Consider the following 19,951-nt stretch of genomic DNA (forward strand, 5'->3'; position numbering starts at 1 on the left):
AGGAAGCTATCTCGTATCTCGCTATCTTGAACCTTGTATTGAATTGAATATGTCGTCATCGTGACTGAGGCATTTTGAAAAAAACGTTTTCCTTTGCAGGTCGACATCCACGCTTGCCATTACATGGAAATCAGTTGAGGTTAAGGCAATACGTATTATGTCATGTCCTTGTACAGAGTATAGTCTGTATGTTTTAAATAACATTATTTTGTGTTGTTTCGACCTCGGCGGCTTACAACGACATCAACATAAACAACATCATACATGTTTACAGAAAGAATTGGTCTTTAGCTGCCCATGCTTGTCGTAAGAGGCGACTAACTTGGTTGATGCATATAATCGTATCCGCATTGCGTAGACCGACGCTCATGAAGTCAATCACAGGCTTATCTGCTATTTCTGACTTGCTATTTCTGGAATATTGCTCAATACGGCGTCAATCATACTCTCTCACTATTCCTGATAACACCTCGTTTTATTGGAACGTCAAGCCTTTCCAGTGTCTGATTTCCATAATATACTTAGATGTGTTTAGTTAAATGCCGCACCAGCAGATATGTGTATGTGCAATCGATAACTCTGAGTGCTCATGTATACACAAGGTACATTTATGTGTATCACTATTGACAAACACTATCTACATCCGTTCAATATCCAAAGATATTATTGTATGTATGATATTAAAAATTTGTAATTATTCGCTACCTCGAACAAAAGTTGTTATTTCAAATGTAATTTTGCATTTATGAATAAAATTTCTATTTCACAATTCACTGTTTCCTTATCACGTGTGCTTGTATTTCAAGGAAATAATGAAAGATTACGTTTGTAGCGCAACACGGATTCCCTGAGAGATAAGACAATGATCATCTCTTGGTCCAGGCATGTTGTCGTGTTGTGGCTGATCTGTGTGAGTATAGCATCATTGTGCAGCAGTGTGGCCTGGAGCTGTAGCACGGCTGCCTGGTGATGGAGCTGCTCCCCCGGGCTCAAGGAGGTGTCGTCCACCCTGAACAGTTCCGGTTCTCTGTGGAGGAGGGTCCTCTCTTGAAGTCGAAGTGAACTCTCGGCGTTGTTCTTCACCAGTTGCTTCTGGAGGTCCTGCAGGAGACTCATCTGGTCTTCAATGAAGTCCAGTTGGCGTTGGAGTAAATTGAGTCTTGTATCCCCGGTATTCGTGATCAGCTGCTTTGCTGTGGCTACCATCATGTTTTGTTCATTCAGCAGCAAGGCCTGGTCGGTGTTTGTGAGAGTCTGGATGGCGTGTAAATTTAATTGTTTGGTTTGAAGATTTGAAGGGTAAATATGGACTATACGTCTGATGTTGAGAAGTATATCGTTTTCTATAAGAAGTGACTCACTCTCATGTGTGTTGAAGTGAATGCATGCTTCGTTTTGATCTGTAAGTGTAATCGTTGAGTCTAAGATTTGTTCTACTAATAATTTTAATGTCCCAGTAGTTGATTGAGGATAAGGTGAAGATGTTGTATACGTCTTTCCCAGGAGTGTTGTTGTGTATGTCGTGTTTAGAGGTGTTGCTGTATCATGTGTAGTGGTGAGTACCGATGTTTGATCAGGCACACCTCTGACTGTGGACATCTCATGAATGCTCGTGAATTTCCTGCCTGAAAGGGGAAAATACTGAGCCGTAAGTAATCGTCCTTACAATGTATCCATTTGGTGATCGCTTAATTCTGATTGTGGATCAATACATCAGTACAAAATTCCATTCCAGTGTTTCTCAAAGAACACAATATACAAAGCATTGAACAAACCAGTTAAAGCTAAATGGATACTCAATTGATCAGATATGCTGGAATTCGTTGACACCAGAAACAACAATCCAGTTTTAAGTCTATGCTTAATGCTTAAGTTATATATAGTTAATTAACATTTTAACGCTTTGGGAAGAGCAAGTTTTAATGCATAGCGACATACAATGAACAGACAACAGATCACAATATAAAATGATATAACTTTGTAATGTAACACATATTTATGATCACATACTTTACTTCCGGGGTATGCATGGTAAAATCAATCATATATGAAGTTCGTTAAATCAGTGTGACATACACAATAGAGCACGATTCATTTTATTAGTCATAATGATAATTCGATGGGTCATGTACAGCGCTAAATGTTGATATGATTCCATGAACAAAGTATGTTGTTTCTATCTGACACAAAGTCAACTATGATCAACTATGTATTACAGAAATCCTACACACTGGCATCTCATTGATATGAAATACTAACACACATAAGTGACTTTCAGAAGGCAAGTTGAATGGATTATGGTCAATTTCATGGCATTTATAACGTCAGGACAGTGGTTTAGGGGCCACCAAAGTCATTCCCGCTTTCTAACACACCGACAAGGGATAATCTTGCAAGGGAATATTCAAAGATTTTACGGGGGAAATCTGAAATGTATTTAATCTCAAATATATATCACCAGACGCCCCGGAATGAAAATTAGAGCCTAGTCCCCTCATATGGATACCGATCTCCCCCGACATGTCTAAACTGCACGTAGCAATCTATCACAGTTGGGTGTTTACGTGGAACGTATTGCCACATAGGAATACCGATCTCCACCGACATGTCTAAACTGTACGTAGCAATCTATCACAGTTGGGTGTTCACGTGGAACGTATTGCCACATAGGAATACCGATCTCCACCGACAAGTCGACATTGTACGTAGCAATCTATGACAGTTTGGTGTTCACGTTAAACATTCACATGCCCCTTGAAAATAAATTAAAATGATTATTGATGCAGATTGATGCAACGGATAGGTGTAGTTATATAGATTTCTTCTTTCAACTCTTGAGAATGTTTTATTAGATGTATTGAAATGCGGTACAATGTTTTTAGCTTGTATCGTGGTTTTCGATTATATTTTGTATAAACGAAAAGAGGGTGTAATTACTATTAATAGCACGACTTGTATATTTACATGTCTGTTGAATACAATTCATATATTAATATAGTTGAATTGCATGTTGGTTGGTATTCAAATAGAAATGTATATGAGTGAGTGAGTTGGGTTTAACGCCGCTTTAACAGTATTACAGTTATATCGCGGCGTGGCAGCTTACTGTGGGGGGAAAGCCCGAAGTGATGCAGGTCTCAGACGTTTACCACTTCGGTGAAACCCTCGAGCACGGGTATGGTGCTGACAAACCTAGAAACATGATCGGGGCGAACTGGGATTCGAACCCACAATCATAGGTTTCTGGCGCGTCCAAGGGACGCAACTCTGCACAGCGAATCGCGGCGCCTTAGACGACTGGGCCACCCGTGCCCCCGAAATGTATATGAACTGTGTAATGTGATGTCACAGATGCTATGCTACTATGTCAACACGGCAGAGCGTTGTCATGTCAATGGTACAAAGGTAATATGTTGAAATATGAGCGAAAGAATCCTTTCCACATACATTAGAAATCTCAGATGTACGATTCAGACTGTATCTTGGGCATGTGCTTATGAATCACTATCAAATAGTGATGACACCAGGTGTTCTCGAAAAGGTGAACGTATGCTGCCCTACCGATAGCACCCGTCACAAACACATGCAAAAGCAGGTCAAATGTTTATCTGAATAACACAGGGGAACATATATGGTACATGTCAAAATGAGGAATTGCGTCGGACATAATTTTTATCACTAATGCGTCAAATTTGGAAATGTCCTCGACATGTCTACCACAAAGTGTTTGAAAGTTACTGAGACCTTGTACGGTGAACCATGCTGATGGCCATGTCTACGGTATCGTGCCAACAGGCTTAAGTAAGTAAAACTGCAATACAACGGTTCAAAACAAACATGTTATGTCACTATCAACAATCAAATTCGTTCATAACATTCTGTGTGTCAGTAACGCACGAAATGCATCTGAATAATTCCCTCGCATTAAATCACTATGAGCATATACAATTGCACTCAATGGCATAATTATTCCATTAGAATATCCATCGGCACTGGTTTACAATCTAATGTCAATGAATTCACCATTTATTTGGTCCTCGCTAACGATTTCACCATGTATTTGGTCCTCGCCAACGAATTCATCATGTATTTGGTCCTCGCCACCCTCCCTGCTGTTTAAAGAAATGTCTTTAAACTCGACAGAAGTACCCCTGGTCGACCCGTCGTTATGGATGTTATCCTCCAGATAGGCCGGTGTGTTCATCGTTGTCTTCCTCCTCTTCCATAAGAATAAACTCAAGCTCAGGATCACAACAGCAGCTGCAGGTATTATAGTAGCAAGAATAATCACTTTCCTTTTCTTAGAAAAGAATTCGTTGTTACCTTGACCCGACGTCTGTGTGGTATGGACTGTGGAATTGGTGGAGGTTGCAGATGTACTGCTCTTGCCGCCCCCGCGATCTGAAGTGTGTGTTGGGGTTAGGCCACTTCCATTCTCAGATGTTTGTGGCCTGTTGACTGAGGATCTGGTAGGTGTTGCATGGATTTCGTTACCGGTTCTTCCTTGATCGAATGTGCTCACTTCAATCGTGGATCGCGAAGCATTTTGAATTTCAGTTGGTTTGCGTGTAGTTAGTTTAGGTGTAGTGGGTTTGTGTGTAGTTGGTTTAGGTGTAGTGGGTTTGTGCGTAATTGGTTTAGGTGTAGTGGGTTTGTGTGTAGTTGGTTTAGGTGCAGTGGGTTTGTACATAGTTGGTTTGTGTGTAGTTGGATTAGGTGTAGTGAGTTTGTGTATAGTTGGTTTAGGTGTAGTGGGTTTGTGCGTAGTTGGTTTAGGTGTAGTGGGTTTGTGTGTAGTTGGTTTAGGTGTAGTGGGTTTGGGTGTAGTTGGTTTAGGTGTAGTTGGTTTGTGCGTAGTTGGTTTAGGTGTTGTGGGTTTGTGTGTAGTAGAATATTCATCGGCACTGGTTTACAATTTAATGTCAACGAATTTACCATGTATTTGGTCCTCGCCATCCCCCCTGCTGTCTAAAGAAATGTCTGTAAACTCGACAGAAGTACCCCTGGTCGACCCGCCGTTATGGATGTTATCCTCCAGATAGGCCGGTGTGTTCATCGTTGTATTCCTCCTCTTCCATAAGAATAAACTCAAGCTCAGGATCACAACAGCAGCTGCAGGTATTATAGTAGCAAGAATAATCACTTTCCTTTTCTTAGAAAAGAATTCGTTGTTACCTTGACCCGACGTCTGTTTGGTATGGACTGTGGAATTGGTGGAGGTTGCAGATGTACTGCTCTTGCCGCCCCCGCGATCTGAAGTGTGTGTTGGGGTTAGGCCACTTCCATTCTCAGATGTTTGTGGCCTGTTGACTGAGGATCTGGTAGGTGTTGCATGGATTTCGTTACCGGTTCTTCCTTGATCGAATGTGCTCACTTCAATCGTGGATCGCGAAGCATTTTGAATTTCAGTTGGTTTGCGTGTAGTTAGTTTAGGTGTAGTGGGTTTGTGTGTAGTTGGTTTAGGTGTAGTGGGTTTGTGCGTAATTGGTTTAGGTGTAGTGGGTTTGTGTGTAGTTGGTTTAGGTGTAGTGGGTTTGTACATAGTTGGTTTGTGTGTAGTTGGTTTAGGTGTAGTGAGTTTGTGTATAGTTGGTTTAGGTGTAGTGTGTTTGTGCGTAGTTGGTTTAGGTGTAGTGGGTTTGTGTGTAGTTGGTTTAGGTGTAGTGGGTTTGTGTGTAGTTGGTTTAGGTGTAGTTGGTTTGTGCCTAGTTGGTTTAGGTGTTGTGGGTTTGTGTGTAGTAGAATATTCATCGGCACTGGTTTACAATTTAATGTCAACGAATTTACCATGTATTTGGTCCTCGCCATCCCCCCTGCTGTCTAAAGAAATGTCTGTAAACTCGACAGAAGTACCCCTGGTCGACCCGTCGTTATGGATGTTATCCTCCAGATAGGCCGGTGTGTTCATCGTTGTCTTCCTCCTCTTCCATAAGAATAAACTCAAGATCAGGATCACAACAGCAGCTGCAGGTATTATAGTAGCAAGAATAATCACTTTCCTTTTCTTAGAAAAGAATTCGTTGTTACCTTGACCCGACGTCTGTGTGGTATGGACTGTGGAATTGGTGGAGGTTGCAGATGTACTGCTCTTGCCGCCCCCGCGATCTGAAGTGTGTGTTGGGGTTAGGCCACTTCCATTCTCAGATGTTTGTGGCCTGTTGACTGAGGATCTGGTAGGTGTTGCATGGATTTCGTTACCGGTTCTTCCTTGATCGAATGTGCTCACTTCAATCGTGGATCGCGAAGCATTTTGAATTTCAGTTGGTTTGCGTGTAGTTAGTTTAGGTGTAGTGGGTTTGTGTGTAGTTGGTTTAGGTGTAGTGGGTTTGTGCGTAATTGGTTTAGGTGTAGTGGGTTTGTGTGTAGTTGGTTTAGGTGCAGTGGGTTTGTACATAGTTGGTTTGTGTGTAGTTGGTTTAGGTGTAGTGAGTTTGTGTATAGTTGGTTTAGGTGTAGTGGGTTTGTGCGTAGTTGGTTTAGGTGTAGTGGGTTTGTGTGTAGTTGGTTTAGGTGTAGTGGGTTTGGGTGTAGTTGGTTTAGGTGTAGTTGGTTTGTGCGTAGTTGGTTTAGGTGTTGTGGGTTTGTGTGTAGTAGAATATTCATCGGCACTGGTTTACAATTTAATGTCAACGAATTTACCATGTATTTGGTCCTCGCCATCCCCCCTGCTGTCTAAAGAAATGTCTGTAAACTCGACAGAAGTACCCCTGGTCGACCCGTCGTTATGGATGTTATCCTCCAGATAGGCCGGTGTGTTCATCGTTGTCTTCCTCCTCTTCCATAAGAATAAACTCAAGCTCAGGATCACAACAGCAGCTGCAGGTATTATAGTAGCAAGAATAATCACTTTCCTTTTCTTAGAAAAGAATTCGTTGTTACCTTGACCCGACGTCTGTTTGGTACGGACTGTGGAATTGGTGGAGGTTGCAGATGTACTGCTCTTGCCGCCCCCGCGATCTGAAGTGTGTGTTGGGGTTAGGCCACTTCCATTCTCAGATGTTTGTGGCCTGTTGACTGAGGATCTGGTAGGTGTTGCATGGATTTCGTTACCGGTTCTTCCTTGATCGAATGTGCTCACTTCAATCGTGGATCGCGAAGCATTTTGAATTTCAGTTGGTTTGCGTGTAGTTAGTTTAGGTGTAGTGGGTTTGTGTGTAGTTGGTTTAGGTGTAGTGGGTTTGTGCGTAATTGGTTTAGGTGTAGTGGGTTTGTGTGTAGTTGGTTTAGGTGTAGTGGGTTTGTACATAGTTGGCTTGTGTGTAGTTGGTTTAGGTGTAGTGAGTTTGTGTATAGTTGGTTTAGGTGTAGTGGGTTTGTGCGTAGTTGGTTTAGGTGTAGTGGGTTTGTGTGTAGTTGGTTTAGGTGTAGTGGGTTTGTGTGTAGTTGGTTTAGGTGTAGTTGGTTTGTGCCTAGTTGGTTTAGGTGTTGTGGGTTTGTGTGTAGTAGAATATTCATCGGCACTGGTTTACAATTTAATGTCAACGAATTTACCATGTATTTGGTCCTTGCCATCCCCCCTGCTGTCTAAAGAAATGTCTGTAAACTCGACAGAAGTACCCCTGGTCGACCCGCCGTTATGGATGTTATCCTCCAGATAGGCCGGTGTGTTCATCGTTGTCTTCCTCCTCTTCCATAAGAATAAACTCAAGATCAGGATCACAACAGCAGCTGCAGGTATTATAGTAGCAAGAATAATCACTTTCCTTTTCTTAGAAAAGAATTCGTTGTTACCTTGACCCGACGTCTGTGTGGTATGGACTGTGGAATTGGTGGAGGTTGCAGATGTACTGCTCTTGCCGCCCCCGCGATCTGAAGTGTGTGTTTGGGTTAGGCTACTTCCATTCTCAGATGTTTGTGGCCTGTTGACTGAGGATCTGGTAGGTGTTGCATGGATTTCGTTACCGGTTCTTCCTTGATCGAATGTGCTCACTTCAATCGTGGATCGCGAAGCATTTTGAATTTCAGTTGGTTTGCGTGTAGTTAGTTTAGGTGTAGTGGGTTTTTGTGTAGTTGGTTTAGGTGTAGTGGGTTTGTGCGTAATTGGTTTAGGTGTAGTGGGTTTGTGTGTAGTTGGTTTAGGTGTAGTGGGTTTGTACATAGTTGGTTTGTGCGTAGCTGGTTTAGGTGTTGTGGGTTTGTGCGTAGTTGGTTTAGGTGTAGTGAGTTTGTGCGTAGTTGGTTTAGGTGTAGTGGGTTTGTGCGTAGATGGTTTAGGTGTAGTTGGTTTGTGCGTAGTTGGTTTAGGTGTAGTTGGTTTGTGCGTAGTTGGTTTAGGTGTTGTGGGTTTGTGCGTAGTTTGTTTAGGTGTAATGGGTTTGTGTGTAGATGGTTTGGGTGTAGTGGGTTTGTGTGTAGTTGGTTTAGGTGTAGTGGGTTTAGGTGTAGTTGGAATAGGTGTAGTGGGTTTGTGTGTAGTTGGTTTAGGTGTAGTGGGTTTGTGTGTTGTTAGTTTAGGTGTTGTGGGTTTGTGCGTAGAGGGTTTAGGTGTAGTGGGTTTGTGTGTGGTTAGTTTAGGTGAAGTGGGTTTGTGTGTGGTTGGTTTAGGTGTAGTGGGTTTGTACATAGTTGGTTTGTGCGTAGTTGGTTTAGGTGTTGTGGGTTTGTGCGTAGTTGGTTTAGGTGTAGTGGGTTTGTGCGTAGATGGTTTAGGTGTAGTTGGTTTGTGCGTAGTTGGTTTAGGTGTAGTTGGTTTGTGCGTAGTTGGTTTAGGTGTTGTGGGTTTGTGCGTAGTTTGTTTAGGTGTAATGGGTTTGTGTGTAGATGGTTTGGGTGTAGTGGGTTTGTGTGTAGTTGGTTTAGGTGTAGTGGGTTTAGGTGTAGTTGGAATAGGTGTAGTGGGTTTGTGTGTAGTTGGTTTAGGTGTAGTGGGTTTGTGTGTTGTTAGTTTAGGTGTTGTGGGTTTGTGCGTAGAGGGTTTAGGTGTAGTGGGTTTGTGTGTGGTTAGTTTAGGTGAAGTGGGTTTGTGTGTGGTTAGTTTAGGTGAAGTGGGTTTGTGTGTAGTTGGTTTAGGTGTTATGGGTTTGTGTGTAGTTGGTTTAGGTGTTGTGGGTTTGGGTTTCGTTGTTGCCGTTGACGACGTTGAGCCTGAAACATTTCAACTTCTATATATTGGAACTTACTGATTAAGTCATTTAGAGATATTTGTTTATTTAAAGTCTTACATTGCTGAAACAACACTTTGACAAGTGTTCTGTCACTTTGTCTGAACAAGGAAATACTAAAGTTCATAAATAGTTAGTTAATCACGGGAAGGTTGATTATCCACGGATTTCTGATAAAAACAGAGTATTGGAAACTCAAGTCACTAAGCGCTTGGTTAAACACGGGAAGGTTGGTTATCAACGTATTGCTAGAAAAACTGAGTATTAGAAACATTAGTCACTAAGAGTTTAGAAATCACGGGAAAGTTGGTTATCCACGGATTACTAACAAAACTCAGTATTACAAACCCTAGTAACTACGTTTAGTTCAGTACAACCAGACTAAGTCAGAATCTAGATAGACAAAGCCCCGAACCCACGTACTGACAAAGCCTGAGTTTCGAACGTGACCTCTCCAGTAGCGAGACAATCGTGAAAGATTTAACGAAGTCTTGAGGGTGAAGATACGAGATCTAGAAAGTCTATATACAGCGCACGCGGACGTCGGAGGAGACATCCTGGACCGCCGGGGAATACAACTGACGGAGGCGACATCCTGGACCGCAGGGGAATACAACTGACGGAGGCGACAAGGTACTATTTTTTTAAACACATGGAAGACACGGATAGCTAAATAACTACTTTATCTACACTGGGGATGTAAGTATCAAAATAAAGCGCTGAACATAAGCAATCCGACTGTATCATTAGATATACACAACAAGCTATGTACAATTTTGACGAGGCAAAAATGACCATAAATACAAGAGAAATATCTGAATGTAGATAATTTATAAATTCCCCTAATGTTTGCAAATCATAAATACGAAAACATTTCAATACAAGAATAAGGTGGTGAACATATGAGAGACACCATGCATCCACTCGTTACATGGTTTGAGAGTGTCATTAGATAACAAGTGAGAAAAAGAGTTGAGCCACTAATTCCCTGACACCAAAATGATCTGACTCCGTCAGAGAGCGACCGCCGGAGATTACCGAGCGGTGACGGAAATAAAGCCGGAGAACATAACGGCACTGGACCGTGACATGGGTAAAATTGATCATACCCATTTGTGTAAATTAATAGCCTCTGCTTGAATCAGCTTTATTTTGGGAAATACCCTCATGTCTACTTTGTCTTGTGAGATAATGGATAATTATTGTTGAAATGACCCTTAAATATATATTGTCAAAGAAAGAACCATTTGTTTATCCACCGAAACAGATTCAAAAGCTGTGTAACCTATATGAATGGACCATTAAAATCAGTGATGACATCAGGTGTTCGCAAAAAGGGTAAGCATATCCTGCCCTACCGATAGCACCCGCCATTCACACAATTTGCATCAGAAAAATCAGATTTATTGTCTTACGCCGCACCGCACTACTTTTGCCATGCGACAGCGACCTTTAAACAAACCAGACAATCAAGTGGCACGCCAGTTGAAACTAATAAAACTAATAAAAACGATATGTTAATTTATAATTACGCCTGCTATGTACAAGTGCTGAGATTCTGCTGCTTATAGGTAGAGAAAAACGTTTTAGAAACATTTTGCTTTTGCAACACTGTGGGGGTCAGTTGTAATGTCTAGACATTTGCTGTTTACCACAGATTGCGTTATACATAAAACTCGAGCATATACATGTAAAATTAAGAGTCTACCGTTTCTTAATATTGAGGTGTGGCCGAGGGGAGGGGGGCGGCATCAGCTAGGAATGTGACAAGAATAATCCCTCCCCGATAATGCTGGCATCAAATAACTTTTCTTTAACCTTTGGCTTGACTCTATTCCTCTCTTTTGCTGGACTACAAAACTCCATAAATATTCGTACAAAGAGAGATACATATATATTGCTTGTTCCAGTAACGGCACCACCAAATCATTGCCTCAAAGATTAACCGTATTCATTAATGGAATCAAGGAAGAACTTTCTTTTATATTCACAGAAAGTATTTGATACAAGTGGAACTAACACCGAATAGATATCGTTCCATAATGAACAATTAGCCAATTCTCTTCTACTCATTTACACAAGTGAGCTAGAAATAAAGAGACAAATGAAACCGCCCTTTATGTTTCATATTAAGATCTATACATAATTACTAAGAGGGACAAAGGAACTTTGGTGCCTACATTTCACAATCTGATACAATCGAACAAGCTCTTTCTACGAAGATTTCAAAGAGCGTCACGCGGCTCTACGTTTTGTAGTTGACATGTGTAAGTCATTTCCAAATTTGACGCATCAGTGACAATAATGATGCCCGATGCAAATCCTTATGTTTTACTTGTACCATATGGTACAGTGCATATGTCTGATGAACAACTGACTAACCTTTGCATGTGTTTGTGACCGGTGCCACCGGAGGGGCAGGATACACTCACCTTTTCGCGAACACCAGCTATCATCACTATTTCATAGTGATAGATAAACACATGCTCATGATATCGTCGGAATTGTAGGATGCTCTTAGTAGAAATTTAATATGGCTCTGGAAACTTAAGATTCTTGTTTCATTTATTTGCTCAACAAAGTAAAAGGATTGTTCACTGGACATGTTGGATGTTCTAAAAGTTAGTATGTTGTGGGTCCAAAACATATTGTCTCGCTGAAGAGATGACTAAAGCAATTTCTGTCTCAAACAAAAACCAGATATTCTGTTCTAATGTGATATTCATATATTTGACATAACAAAGTGTAACGTGTGTTAAATAGTTGGTCAAAACAAGTTTTCTATGACCATTTGCTCTGGGGAATGTGAGTTTGTGACATAAACTGTCAATGCAAGAGAATAATCAGTATAGACTTGTAAATGTGCTGTCATGAAGGAAACTCGCAACTTCTACACTTCTACACGCTGACGAGTAATTCTCGACCAATTAACATGTTGTACATGAGAAACCCATGTCGTTCAGCTTGGTGTTCTGAGTGCACCTCGCACAGTGCAACATTACGGTAACAGTACACTACGGTTATAACGAACACGCTTTATAACGAACTGTTTTTTAGGTCCCTGCGTTTTGCTGTATATATGCTGTATATATGCTTATAACGAATTACGGTTATATCGAACGAGAATTTGGGGTCACTTTGAGAACGCTTTAACCGTAGTTTACTGTATATCTTCATTAAAGTTTCCTTCTTCCTTATATAGGTATAGGTATAGGTAAGGCCGGAGTCAAATTTAAAACTGCATGTCGGTCTTTTTCTTGCGCAGTGATGCGCGGTATTTATTTTAAGATATACTTAATAAGTATATTGATATTTGATTAAAAAACGCAATAATGACAAATACAAGCGACCACATGCATTCAATAATCATAGTCGATTTCACGATTCTGACTATATCATAAACATGTGTTAACCAGGTTTTCGCGATAAGAAGAGCGTATCCTGCCCAACCGATGGCACCGGTCACAAAAACATGCAAAGACAAGTTTGCCACCTGTAAAAAGACACGGGAACATATACTACATGTCAAATTAAGGAGTTGCATCTGACGTTGTTCACGTCACTGATGCGTCAATTGCAGAATGACATTAAAGGGCCTCACAAGAGAGAGAGATATAAATGTACTCACAACTTCCGTTCGTGATGTTGATATCATCTAACGCAAGTATGACATCGCTGGATACAATCTTGGCGTGAAATGATATCTGAAGAGGGGATAAAACCGTCATTTGAGAAACCCGTAAATATCTAACACAAAACTTATAGCTAACTTGAAAAACGCACATCGCAATAGAGAATTGTTTAAAAAGTAGCAATAAAACATGATAATTTTGAAACGTGGCATTGGATAGCAGTTGTTCGCGATAGTGCCTCTTACCTTTTCATTGCGTTTAACATGGAATGTCATGTTAATTCCTGTCCAAGCGTTTTGGAATGTTGTTGGTACATGCATCACCGTGGCATTATTTAGGTGTATGGATAGGGAATTCTGACTAGTCCCATTCTGCCAGTACATTATCGACACACACACGGTCTGGTTTGTGCAGAATTGTGGCGAAGTCAGTGTGACCATTTGGTCCTGTTGATGTCCAGCCACGCGTAGAAAATAACCTGTTAAATAGCCATACAACATTGTAATAAGCATGATGCATCTTTTTTACTTCATATGGTGTTTATTGCTGTAAATATATATAACAGCTATAATATATATATAGCTGCACGATAAATTGCAAAGAACAATGAGGAACGAAGCCTGGTTTATTTCACTATAAAATATTGTTCTATCATGACGTCATGTCTGGAGATTCGAGATTTGTGATGACGTCGTATATTGGACGACGTTATTTTCTAGAGGGAAGTTTTCCGTGAGTTGTTCCCCATAGATGTAGCTCGGCAACGCAGATTAACGCAATGACCGCACGGTCTAATCCAAAAGTGGGAGAGATATGACAATAAGTATTGGGAGAATAGGTGCAGATTATCGATGTGAAAATTGTGAGAATACCAAACTTAATCCCCCTGTAATATTGAGTTGTCCGATATTGCCGAGGTCGGATTGTATTCGGGGAGCCTCATTATTTAAATATGTGTAAATAGTTTTAAAGCGTGTACAATTTATTGACATCCTCAAAAGGGCTGTACAAAATATTGATATCTCATATAAGAAATAAACGACTCGTGATCTTAGTTTCTCGTACAATAAAACATTGCAGGATGAACAAACCACTCGCTGCTGCGCCCCTCATGGTTTATTCTCCCAGCAGAGTTTTGTTGTATGATAATGAACTCCCACTCGTCGTTTATTTCTTAAATATATGTAGTTGTCTGCATCAATTGCGCTGTTCTGATAGGCTGTATTTGTAAGACCCGACTGGTACAGGTATAAACAATCTTCACTGAACACGTCAGTGGTGTAATCGTGTCCTTGAAATGATAGGGTATGGCTTTGATATTTACACAAAGATATCTATGACATATCTGACTGTTTCGAGGAAAATTACGCACCTGTGTTTGAAGCATCTTTCAGTCTGCCGTTATGTGGAAGTTTCAAAGAGTTGATACGCTTCCATTCATGAGTTTGACCAGGGGTAAACCCACAAAATGGTTTCACAATAATGTTGTCAAAGTCGCAGTGGACCCCTGTGATGCATGGAGTACTGGTAGGTGCAGCTGTATATAGAGTAAGTTCGACAGTACAATCCACCCCAGTTATGTCAAACATGAAGGGCAACAAATATAAGTAAGTATTCAACTTATTCGTTCGAAAATTCGACACGCCTCATGAATAGTTTATCAATCATCCACATAATTCGTGTTCTAATGTTAATAAAATGCTACAATTTACTGCAGTTTATTACAATTTACCACAGTTTTTTACAATTTACCACAGTTTATTACAATTTACCGCGATATTACAATTTACCACAGTTTATTACAATTTATAGCGTTATTACAATTTTCGTCGTAAATGCTGATGGAATAATAACCACAAAAACATATATGTCAATCAAACGTTGTTATGTCTATTTTTATTTGTTATGAAAGACTCCATGAGTACGGGGTATTAGTTTTCATCATTGACTTTCATAAGGTGTCTGCACACGAAGTAGACCTATTGGATTTTAACTATGCTCAGTAAGTAAACCTTTCATGTTCTTAAAGTTTGCATGTGTTTGTTTAGGATGAGACCGTTCTCAGGATTAGAACGCGGTGTCAAAGTGTAAAGTATGAGTGGTTGCTTAGAAAATAATGATATTTGTTATCCATTACTGAATTAACAACATCTCCAAAACATTTTCATCCAAATAGTCATCCAATGAACCAGTATATTTCAAATTAGCAAAAACTTCTCAAATATGTATTTATTTCCTTAGACATTTAAAGCATTCTGCTCTTTCTTTCACTCTATTATCTATTTACAGTTCATGCGAAGGATGAAGGTCCTATTATCTCTCATATGCCAACATTGAGTCCGCATTTTGCCTTCCGCTCAGACAAGCGTGAAGAAAAATACCGTCGTCCTTGTCTACATGACCAGACAGAGGTCAGTATTTAGTTCTGTGTAAATTGTACATTAGAATCATCACTTGATTGTCTGGTTCGTTATATGCCCTCGTCGCGTTTCGGGAGTACTAGTGTGCTCAGTCTGAAAACTGTCGCACACAGTTTTTATGCAAGTTTACGAATGGCGGGTGCTGTTGTTGTCGCAGGACATGCTCATCTTTTTCGCGGGCCTGGTGCCATCATTGATGTTCAGTGGTCCTTCGTGTGGTTTCATCGCTATTTTACCTATTGCGCCAAATGAGGTAATGTTTTGTATGTGTATAATTCTTAAATCTTCTGAGGCAGACCTCATCGTTCTAAGGTGTACTTCGTGTGGAGAAAAGTTTTATAATCTATTAATCATATTAATCGGTTAAGACTTGATAAGCTTTCAAATTTTATGGCAGGTTAGTCAGCACAACTCCATGGTGTCAAAGTAAGAATATTCATTCGAGAAGAGTCACATTTTCCATAGGCAACGACTAAGCAGTGAAACGCCCGGAACAGGCCATTTACTTCAGTATAACCAAGCATTAACTTAAGGCAAGGGTTCGTATTTGTAAATCCAGACAAATACCCTCTTTATACGCCACAATCTTTATCGTGTTTATTTAAAGTTACAATACAAGTGAGTGAGTATGGTTTAAGGCCGCTTTTAGCAATATTTCAGCAATATCACGGCGGGGGACACCAGAAATGGGCTTCACACATTGTACCCGGGTCTTCGGCATGACGAGCGAACGCTGTAACCACTAGGCTACCCAACCGCCCCAGTTACAATACTACGTCACCTTGATGCTGTTAATGCAGTTTGTGACTGAACATGGACGTACATGTGTACATGTATATTTTGTGTATGTCGGTCTTATTTGTATTCATTTCCTTGTCTATTGATTCGTCAGATCCAGATGAAGCATATGAGCTGATGCAGTGTCTGACAGTGCAAACTTTGTAAGTGTCGACATTGGACTATGATGATATTACGTTGCTAGTATGTAGACATTGTTTATGATGAGACGTAGACCATTTATGTAATATAGTATATTACAAGTAAAATAGTAACACTGTTCCCCCGTGGGGATTCTGGTTAGAGTGGGTCACCAAGAATGTAGGCTGCTCGTACGACTAAATAAATCGGGTGGTCAGGCTCAGTGACTGGGTTGATTTGGTACCCCGACGACATGGATCGTTGCTCATAGTATCAACCACAGGATTGTCGGGTCCAAAATCGGTTATCTAAAGACTTCCGTAATATAAGTGGAAGATTGATGAGAGCGGCGTTGAACAATACCCCCCCCCCCCCCCCCCCCCATCCATTAGTGAGTTGAGTTTAACGCCGTTTTTGACAACATTTCGATCATGTCAGATAAATATGTGTGTCAGTGGACCCTAAAAACCATATCCAGGCAGGTATAAACAGAATTATATTTTTCTCGTCTCGAGCAAACGTCTAAATACATCATCATCATCATCATCATCATAATAATGATAATTACCTGTGGATGACTGGAACAGGATGGCCAGTATTACAGTGCTATATATCATGGCTGGGCGGAAGGAGAACATCGCGTCATACATCGCATAAAGAGTGTAGACTGACGTTACTTTGTGCGCGTTGTCTGCTCAACATGCACCTTTATCTTCCGCTGATAATACATAAGTACTTTGTTTAATGGACAATAATCTGCGCAGTTGACGAATGAGGAAGCTATCTCGTATCTCGCTATCTTGAACCTTGTATTGAATTGAATATGTCGTCCGCATGACTGAGGCATATTGAAAATAAGTTTTCCGTTGCAGGTCGACATCCACGCTTGCCATTACATGGAAATCAGTTGAGGTTAAGGCAATACGTATTATGTCATGTCCTTGTACAGAGTATAGTCTGTATGTTTTAAATAACATTATTTTGTGTTGTTTCGACCTCGGCGGTTCACAACGACATCAACATAAACAACATCATACATGTTTACAGTTCATGAAGGATCCTGGGTTCCCGAACTGCCCCTTATGGAACAGATTGGGTCCCGAGTACCCCGGGCTGTCGTGAGAGATGACTGACGAGGATCAGGTGGATAATATGCTGAGCACAATGCTAAAAGCAACATTCAGTCATATATGTTATCGTAGAAAGAACAATGTCAGCTAGATGACTGACGAGAATCAGGTGGTTAATATACTGAGAACAATGCTAAAAGCAACATTCAGTCATATATGTTATCGTAGAAAGAACAATGTCAGCTAGATGACTGACGAGGATCAGGTGGTTAATATGATGAGCACAATGCTAAAAGCAACAACCAGTCATATATGTTATCGTAGAAAGAGCAATGTCAGCTTGACCTTGAGATGTGTCTGTGCATGCAGCTGCAAGTAGCTAATCAGAGGGTTCACTTCTGAGTAATACACATCCGCAATCTCACACACCCAATGTATCGACGTACGTAGTTAGGGAAGGAATAATGACGTGGTTATCATCTGTCAGGGTGGAAGGGTGTGTTGCAAACGTAGAGATTAAAGCACGAGTACCCGCAATCGTTGCAATGGTTCAGAGAAGGCGGGATGATAAAGCTGGGGCCTCGCTGGACAAGTGTATTGAATGAACACACAATGTCATTATCCCAAACATAACATTACAAGTGTATTTAAGTCAGATTATAATGAAAAATAAAGTGAAAACAATTATGATTCAGAACAATTTTAAATCTGAGCCCTTGAAGTTTTTTATTTACCCTGTGTGTGTTCAGATAGTCCACAGCCACACTCAATCTACTTGCACTGATAAAGTTGTCGTGAGCGATCCACAATGCACAAGTTTCTGAAAAGCTGCCAAAGATTCAGAATTAATAAATATGTAAACGGCAGTCAATGATGAATATTATTACAAACCTATGAGTTGAAAAAGTACCAGTTTTCTCAAGTTTCCTTGTAACCACGGAATATAATCAGGAGAATGACACATGGTGGAACTACAAACAAGTGAACGTCTATTCACATAGTGTCACAAACGTTCGATCAAACTATTCCGGGGCGGTTGGGTAACTGACTCATGATTGGTAAAGCGTTCGCTCGTCACGCCGATGACCCGGGTTCGATTCCCGACATAGGTACAATGTGTGAAGCCCATTTCTGGTGTCCCCCGCTGTGATATTGCTGGAATATTGCTAAAAGCGGCGTACAATCAAAACTCACTCACTCATTTAAACTATTCCGTCCGGTAAAAGTGACCAGCCTCATTGCGAGGGTTTCCCGATTCACTAAGAAAGTAACTTTATGAGTATTCGTAAGAATGTACGGGGGTGTATTTAGTCAAAAACAGTATGACACATTACATGTTTTTTGGTCTTTAAAATTCAAGATCATCTCGCATGTTGAACTTACTGACTTCATAGACTAATAATAAACCCGTTCCATATCCAACAGAAATATCTGCATAAAGCGGAGTCGATTGTACGATTCCGACTATATCACGAGCATGTGTTTATGAATCACTATCAAACAGAAATGATACCAGGTGTTCGCGAAAAGGTGAGCGTGTCCTGCCCCGCCGGTGGCACCCGTCACAAACACATGCAAAGACAAGTCAATTGTTCACCTGAAAAAAAACACTGTCAAAATAGGGAATTGCATCGGACATCATTGATGAGTCAAATTTGGAAATGTCCTCCACATGTCTACCATAAAACAACGTTTGTTTCTTATCCTTCACTGCAAATATATGATGTGTTGGATCAACAATAGTTATCAATGTCTATGAAATAGCAACTGAAGATACTGATAGTAGCTACAGGAAACTATGTCATACTCGGAAGCAATAAGTCATTGGCAGAGCTAATCTTTCGAAACTACACGCCTGATTCTAAAAAATAGTTTTCATTCCCAAAGTAAAACACTTCAGACAGACCCACCACAAATATCCACCACAAAGTTCATTGGAGATCCAGACACGTACAGGACTGTGTTATGCACGCCTGTTGAGTGGCGACCGGGTAAAATGTGTGGACATTGAATACATTTTCGTGATCCTTGGTAATCGTCGCTGTCGATGAACAAACCCGCAAACAGATAGACCATAGTGTGATATTATGAGCATAGAACCAGTCGGTATATCCGTTTCTCTCCACGTTAGACCTGGGCTTACTTGCACATAGCGAACTTGGCTCTACGATGATCGTAACTCGCACACTGTAACTGACTTAAGATCGCCGTAGCACTGAGATCGCTTTGTTGAACAGGGCCCTGTGGTCCTGTGGTCCTGTGCTCAGTGCACAGGTCACAAATCAGGTGAAGTTAAGGAACGGAGAGTCCTTGGATGAGTGACCGCGTATCGGCAGCTTAATTGGCTCTTGAGAGTTTCTAGGGCTTCGGTCCTGCCCCGCACTGAAGCTCTTGTAACACATGTGGCGTCTCTTTGGGCAAGTGTCTTCGTTCGAAATGTGCCTCTGTTCACCCAGCAGTGAATGGGTACCCGGCAGGATGATATGGCAATGTGGTTGTTAACCTTCCAGCGCTTGGGTTGCATACTCCTCAGGGAGTTGAGAATGATTCTTTAGTGAACACTGATCCAGTGACCGGGGTTATAATAGCGCTTTGAGTATGCCCCTGCAGAGTCGAGGGGAATAATGCGCTATATAAATAGCCTATTATTATTATTATTATTATTATTGGGCGACTTAAATGGATCGGGTAGTCAGGTTTGCTGATTTGGTGATCGCGTGCCTACATGCCCCGACGGGGTGGTTCTGTGCTCAATTATCAATCACTGGTATGTCTGGTCAGGACATGATGCGTCATATATCTGAAATATT

General features: G+C 40.9%; 1 protein-coding gene across 1 annotated transcript; it reads right to left on the reverse strand.

Moving 5' to 3' along the window:
• Window positions 1-661: 661 nt before the first annotated feature.
• LOC124114075 lies at window positions 662-16,781 on the reverse strand. The gene is made up of 5 exons (XM_048394369.1): window positions 16,640-16,781; window positions 14,106-14,270; window positions 12,979-13,211; window positions 12,730-12,805; window positions 662-1,625 (listed from the first exon to the last, which is right to left on the reverse strand). Exons 1-5 carry the CDS (start codon window positions 16,719-16,721, stop codon window positions 802-804), a joined length of 1,380 nt encoding a protein of 459 aa, XP_048250326.1. The 5' UTR covers window positions 16,722-16,781; the 3' UTR covers window positions 662-801.
• Window positions 16,782-19,951: the final 3,170 nt, after the last annotated feature.

Source organism: Haliotis rufescens, unplaced genomic scaffold (assembly GCF_023055435.1).
Source record: "Haliotis rufescens isolate VD_foot unplaced genomic scaffold, xgHalRufe1.0.p SCAF_1, whole genome shotgun sequence".
Classification (NCBI taxonomy): domain Eukaryota; kingdom Metazoa; phylum Mollusca; class Gastropoda; order Lepetellida; family Haliotidae; genus Haliotis; species Haliotis rufescens.